The sequence below is a fragment of the Scardinius erythrophthalmus genome (genome assembly GCF_964197995.2).
Source record: "Scardinius erythrophthalmus genome assembly, chromosome: 6".
In the NCBI taxonomy this organism is placed as follows: Eukaryota; Metazoa; Chordata; class Actinopteri; order Cypriniformes; family Leuciscidae; genus Scardinius; species Scardinius erythrophthalmus.
Genome location: NC_138226.1, coordinates 50,634,556 through 50,642,015, shown reverse-complemented (window position 1 = coordinate 50,642,015; position 7,460 = coordinate 50,634,556). Strand labels below are relative to the sequence as shown.

The following is a 7,460-nucleotide window of genomic DNA, read 5'->3' as shown; positions in this document are numbered from 1 at the left end:
ACATTATGTTAGGAATTCTCTATGAAGGGGAAAAATGAAATGGACATCACTCCTTTAAGTAAACCGATTTTATTTTCAAAGAAAAACAAAAGGACCATCAGGAAAAGACAGGACTTCCTGTCGTATACAGAGAGGACGTACGATACAGTGCCACGACTGAAAACAGACAACCAGTCAGCCAAGAACATATTCAGAAAGTCAAAGCAGCGCTGAGGAAACACCATCTGTATTATTATTATTATTAATAACAAGAATTATGGTTGAAATATATAAAACAATATCTTAAAATAAAACACAACAATGAACATTAGATTTACAAAATCTTTGCTTTCTTATTTATTTTTTTTTTTTTTGGTTCCAGGTGAATTTATTCCAGGTCACTGTATATGGGCAATAACTGAACCCCACAGTCTCTCGCTGTGTCCTAACTGTGTGAAGGACTGAGGGATCTTCAAAGTTACTGTATATGGGCAATAACTGAACCCCCACAGTCTCTCGCTGTGTCTAACTGTGTGAAGGACTGAGGGATCTTCAAAGTTACTGTATATGGGCAATAACTGAAACCCCACAGTCGTTTGCTGTGTCCTAACTGTGTGAAGGACTGAGGGATCTTCAAAGTTACTGTATATGGGCAATAACTGAACCCCACAGTCTCTCGCTGTGTCCTAACTGTGTGAAGTACTGAGGGATCTTCAAAGTTACTGTATATGGGCAATAACTGAACCCCCACAGTCTCTCGCTGTGTCCTAACTGTGTGAAGGACTGAGGGATCTTCAAAGTTACTGCATATGGGCAATAACTGAAACCCCACAGTATCTCGCTGTGTCCTAACTGTGTGAAGGACTGAGGGATCTTCAAAGTTACTGTATATGGGCAATAACTGAAACCCCACAGTCTCTCGCTGTGTCCTAACTGTGTGAAGGACTGAGGGATCTTCAAAGTTACTGTATATGGGCAATAACTGAACCCCCACAGTCTCTCGCTGTGTCCTAACTGTGTGAAGGACTGAGGGATCTTCAAAGTTACTGTATATGGGCAATAACTGAACCCCCACAGTCGTTCGCTGTGTCCTAACTGTGTGAAGGACTGAGGGATCTTCAAAGTTACTGTATATGGGCAATAACTGAACCCCCACAGTCGTTCGCTGTGTCCTAACTGTGTGAAGGACTGAGGGATCTTCAAAGTTACTGTATATGGGCAATAACTGAACCCCCACAGTCTCTCGCTGTGTCCTAACTGTGTGAAGGACTGAGGGATCTTCAAAGTTACTGTATATGGGCAATAACTGAAACCCCACAGTCGTTTGCTGTGTCCTAACTGTGTGAAGGACTGAGGGATCTTCAAAGTTACTGTATATGGGCAATAACTGAACCCCCACAGTCTCTCGCTGTGTCCTAACTGTGTGAAGGACTGAGGGATCTTCAAAGTTACTGTATATGGGCAATAACTGAACCCCCACAGTCTCTCGCTGTGTCCTAACTGTGTGAAGGACTGAGGGATCTTCAAAGTTACTGTATATGGGCAATAACTGAACCCCCACAGTCGTTCGCTGTGTCCTAACTGTGTGAAGGACTGAGGGATCTTCAAAGTTACTGTATATGGGCAATAACTGAACCCCCACAGTCTCTCGCTGTGTCCTAACTGTGTGAAGGACTGAGGGATCTTCAAAGTTACTGTATATGGGCAATAACTGAACCCCCACAGTCGTTCGCTGTGTCCTAACTGTGTGAAGGACTGAGGGATCTTCAAAGTTACTGTATATGGGCAATAACTGAACCCCCACAGTCTCTCGCTGTGTCCTAACTGTGTGAAGGACTGAGGGATCTTCAAAGTTACTGTATATGGGCAATAACTGAACCCCCACAGTCTCTCGCTGTGTCCTAACTGTGTGAAGGACTGAGGGATCTTCAAAGTTACTGTATATGGGCAATAACTGAACCCCCACAGTCGTTCGCTGTGTCTAACTGTGTGAAGGACTGAGGGATCTTCAAAGTTACTGTATATGGGCAATAACTGAACCCCCACAGTATCTCGCTGTGTCCTAACTGTGTGAAGGACTGAGGGATCTTCAAAGTTACTGTATATGGGCAATAACTGAACCCCCACAGTCGTTCGCTGTGTCTAACTGTGTGAAGGACTGAGGGATCTTCAAAGTTACTGTATATGGGCAATAACTGAACCCCCACAGTCTCTCGCTGTGTCCTAACTGTGTGAAGGACTGAGGGATCTTCAAAGTTACTGTATATGGGCAATAACTGAACCCCCACAGTATCTCGCTGTGTCCTAACTGTGTGAAGGACTGAGGGATCTTCAAAGTTAAAGCTTAGGAAAAAGGGGAAAAGAGCGCCAGTCCAGTTTCTAAACATGTATGCTTCACTTTTAGTTTTTGCCACTGGCACAATTCACGTTCTTCTTTTAACTCACTGAAAGTTTAACAGCTTTGTTAAAATACTAAAATCAAATCTAATACTAATTATCACAAGAAACAGAAATGTAAAAATTATAGAACATATAAATCTATAAATACTGTGTGTGGGGAGAGCAGAAGTGAGGCCTGAACTAAAGAGAGAAAATAACTCCAGAAATCATAATAGACATAATCATACAGATTCACTAAGTTTGTGTGTGAAAACTTTGAGAAAGAAAAGATATAAAACTAAAACAATAATAATATTAAAAACCCTAGAATCACCGAAAAGCTTTCTGTGGAGAGCGTCTCTCGACTCATGCATGCTCATCCCTTCCTTTTCATGTGGTTCAATTACTTAACAGCACAGTCCTGCCTTTTATTAAATATATACAGTTCAGTTACAAATGATAATAATAATAATAATAATAATAGTCCATGACCAAGACAGTCTTTCTCACTGAAGGTAATGTTTCCATAACTGAGATTAAGTTATTACGGGGATGTCTAAACTTGTATTCTCAGATTAACATTGTCGCTGCCTGATGAAAAACGCATATCTTGGAACAAAGGGCATCATAAACAATCATACGTTAAATGAATCAAACGTCAGTTTTAAAACTACGGTTTCTGGTCTGGATGAGTGGACCGTTCGGTTCAGTTTCAGGACAACTTTTTCAAGTCCAGTGCATAAAATGCCAGAACTAGCTTTCACTCGCGGTTTCTAGCATACGCTCTTCAAAACATTAGGATAGGGCACAAGGTTTGGATGCACACTTCTCAGGGCCAGTGGAGATACTTCTTAAACAGATCCGGATTAAACCTCTTTCATTGGTCAATTCAATGTAGGAATGAGGCCACTGTCATCAGACAAGTGGCAGAAGAAAACGAGGGAAACGAGAGAAGACAAGAAAAGATGTGGCACAGGACAGTCCACGTTAAATTGACATTAATCCAAATCCATGTTTTTGATGTGCCAAAAGCAAACCCGAGGCTAACACAGCTGTCCGCTTCCTGTTGACATCACATGACCATTAGCTGACTTCATAAGATGGTCCATAAAGACCTCTCAGACACCTTCCACATTACTGTAACTACTCTGCTTAGTAAAAACAAACCAATAAAAAAAACCTAGAAATAAATAACCCATAAATAAAAATACAGGACAAAAAGCCATTTTGTGTTTCACCATTGTAATGACACTATTTGTGACTGAGAGACACATTAGCAGAATTTCACCATTCCTCTCAGCTGAGTCAGATTGTATTAAACTCTAGAGAAAGACATTTACACAGACTAGCAATAATACTGTAGAATACTCAAGCCAGTTCCTCATGCAGCACGCTGCACAAGGACGCAGATTCGATTTGTGTTTGTCAGTCGTTCAGCAGGCTCTGGGCGTTAGTGTGGCCTGGCCTCAGCCGATCACGTGGAGAACTTCAGTGGTGGATCAGGGGTGGATGCTGTCGGTTACCAGCTGAGCAGAGAGGTCCGACCCAGAGTCATGAAGTAGACCTGACTAGATCCTCCAGAACGCACAGATGCAAAGAATACCTGCAGGACACAAACCAACAGCATCTTACTACTCACACACCGTTCAGACTGAATCTAGCAGAGCTTTCTTTCACAGGTTACACACTCAACAGATAATCACAGCTCGAGTTATCACTGTCAATTTACACTCAACTTATCAACTCATTTAGTATATCAGGGTGAATCTCACTGAACCAGTCCAGAGCATGTGCTGTAGTGAAGCGAGGATCCACGGACAACAATAATGAGAGATAAATCATTAATGTGTTGATCTGAATAAATAATCATCATTAGACTGTAAAACACAACGAACACGCATCACTCTTTTTACGTCTTTCAACAACAGCGTATATCTCCTCAAAACTTTATTTTCCCAGGAAAGAAAGCACAACATATGCTCAGTGGCTGCGGTTTAATAGTTAACCAGGACTAATCAAACGCTGGGTGTGTGATATGTAACGGCTGCTGTATATGACCAACTCATAAAGCCAATATCCAGCCTTTGCTGTGTTTATGCTATTAAGGAAACTAAATTTTGCCAAAGAAGAACTTTTACTTTAAATAAATGTTTCATTTTAAAGCAGCCTACTTCAGTGTAATATGATACCGTTTCATAATAATAATTCATTACATTTATATAGTGCTTTTCTCAGCACTCAAGCGATTTACATGGAAGGGGGAATCTCCTCAACCACCACCACCAATGTGCAGCTCCACCTGGATGATGCGACGGCAGCCATACTGCACCAGAACACACACACACCAGCTTACTGGTGGAGAGGAGACAGTGATGAAGACAATGAGTATATATATATATATATATATATATATATATATATATATATATATATATATATATATATATATATATATATATATATATATATATATATATATATATATATATATATATAGGGATGATTAGGAGGCCATGATGGACAGAGGCCAATGGGGAAGTTTGTCCAGGACGTTACACCCCTACTTGTTTCCGAAGGACATCCTGGGATTTTTAATGACCACAGAGAGTCAGGACCTCGGTTTAACGTCTGATCTGAAGGACAGTGCTCTTTGACAGTATAGTGTCCACGTCACTACACTGGGGCATTAGGACCCACACAGACCACAGGGTGAGCAGCGCCCCCTACTGGCCTCACTAACACCTCTTCCAGCAGAGACACAGTTTTCCCAGGAGTCTCCCATCCAGGTATTGACCAGACTCAGCCCTGCTGAGCTTCAGTGGGCGACCAGTCTTGGGCTACAGGGTGAGATGGCTTCTGGCTCTAATCATGCTTAACACTGAGAATTAGAATAACTGTAATGTGTCGATCGGATGCGGATATCTAAATCAGAGAAAATCATAGGTGTGGGTGGATGGTTTATATTTAGCAGCGGATTCGGGTGATGTTACACCTGATCCTCGCATCTCTAATGTCCTGTCAGGAACCGGTCACATTTTACCCCCAGATCAGTGATATTTTGCAGAAAGAAAAAATAACCATTTAATCCAAAATACAAATTCCAAAAATAGACTTAACTTGTATAAAAAAAACAAGGTATAGCCCAGTAATGGATTTTACAGCAAAAACACAAAAAGATGATGTAAAGACTCACCTTGTCATTTCTCTCACACAGAAACTTGAGTCTTTGTGCTCTTTTGTGCATGAAAACTCCATCCAAGTGGCCTGTTTCTACAGAGCGGATCTCTATAGCCTTCTCTCCCCAGCCCATGATCTGGTTAGAGCGAATATAAGCTGCAAGACAAACAAAACAATATAGGTAAGAAATAAAAACAAATTAACAAATACACACTAACTGGTACCGTATGATAGGCTAAACTCAGTCTCTCTCTTGAGCTGTATTGCAGAGGTCCTGCTCCTGGAGACCCACTATCCTGCAAACGTTTAATTCCAACCTGCTTTAGCTCACCTGCACGTTCAAGTGATCCTAAAGAGCTTGATTAGCTGCTTCAGGTGTGTTTGATTAAGGGCAGTGGGTTCCCAGGAGCAGGGTTGACCTCTAAACTCTGCTATTTTGTAATTAGACACTGCATAAGAGCGTTGATTAGCATTGACAACACACAACAGTGACTACATTTACAATACCGAATGGTCACGAGTGCCCTTAGCTCTGAGCAGGTTGAGCACAGTATAGACAACATCGCTTTCATCCTTCAGACTCAGTCTTCAGTGCAGGAGTCAACCTTCCTATCTGCATGGGTTCTAAAGTAGGAGGAATAAACTAGCTGTGAATATCCTTCCACACGCAGACACATCTATCAGTGCTTCTAGATTTCACACAGCCTCACACATAGCTAGTGTCTTATCCATCATAAGCCAGTTCTGGAAAGCTACTTTCTGGGCCTCACTGTTCCAGCTGCTCTCCGCTGTGATGGTCCTAAACTGGATGGCGTATTCAACTACACTGCGGCTGCCCAGCTAGAGATGAAGCAAGGACACTTCACGGTAGGAGACAGTGGCGTCAAATACAGGCTTAAACTTGGCTCAGAACAAACCTCACACAAATCTGTCACCCATGACACGTCCCTTCCCGAAAGGAGAATCATGATTTAAGCCATATTTGACTGGTTCAAGGGGAAGGAGGATGGCTGGAGATGGAATATCAGGGTACATCAGGGTACATTGGGTCAGGAACCTACGACAGGCACTAGGATCACCAGAGAAGCGTTGGGGGCAAGGCTCCGTGGCCACATTGGGTACGAGGTGCTGGAGAGGCTGGAGCCGCTGAAGAGTTGGGTGAGATATGAGGAGAAAACAACGAGTGCAACAGGATTTTGGTGAGAGCACAGTCATGTATTGCCATTAAATCCTCCTTTTCTCTACTGCGCTCATCTTTTATCATCAAAAACTCTGGTAAGTCGAAATCAATAAACAAACATGTTGAGTCACAGCATCTTCTTCGGTTATTGTTACTTGCACCACCTGCCACGTTTAGGGTTTCACATGTTAAAAATGCAGGGAGATAGTCAGGCTGACAGATAGTCAGGCTGATTTCAGAACTAGAGACACACATCTAAACTTTAATCGGGAATAGTAAGAATGCTAAGGCTCTAGATACTGCTTTGGATGCGACTAGCTTAGCGAACCCAGTACATTGGTTTGGTAATATGCTCTGATACATAGCAGACTGTCATAACTTAATGGCTGTCTAAGTGGTGTCTGCAGAATAACATCGGTTTCATAGACAATTGGAAAAGTTTTTGGGGCAGACCTGACCTGTTGAAAAGAGATGGTACTCATCCCTCCTGGGATGGTGCTGCTCTTCTCTCTAGTAATATGGCTCATAGTCTTAGAGCTCAAACATGACAATCTGGGGCTCAGGTCAGGAAGCAGACAGACTGGCTAAACCGACCGTCTGCTAGCGGCCTCACGTCACCAAGGTCAGATAAATCCCATGACATAGAGCCTCTTTCACCTAGATATCATCCTATAGAGACTGTGTCTGTTCCCTGAACTAGGAAATACAAAAAACTCCTAAACCCATCTAAGGGTACAATTTTTAT

General features: G+C 42.2%; 1 protein-coding gene across 3 annotated transcripts in view; it reads right to left on the bottom strand.

Moving 5' to 3' along the window:
• Positions 1-566: 566 nt before the first annotated feature.
• The window catches only part of LOC308692078 (mitogen-activated protein kinase kinase kinase kinase 4-like), a 114,063-nt gene continuing 107,169 nt past the window's right edge, over positions 567-7,460 (bottom strand). For 2 of the 3 annotated variants that reach the window (XM_081367785.1, XM_081367786.1), the window contains 2 exons: positions 5,552-5,691; positions 567-3,961 (listed from right to left, as the gene is read on the bottom strand). In XM_081367785.1, coding sequence (XP_081223911.1) covers positions 3,878-3,961; positions 5,552-5,691 — 224 coding nt within the window. In that variant the 3' untranslated portion in view covers positions 567-3,877. The remainder of the gene's footprint in view (positions 3,962-5,551; positions 5,692-7,460) is intronic. The other variant, XR_014030297.1, reaches the window with a different exon arrangement.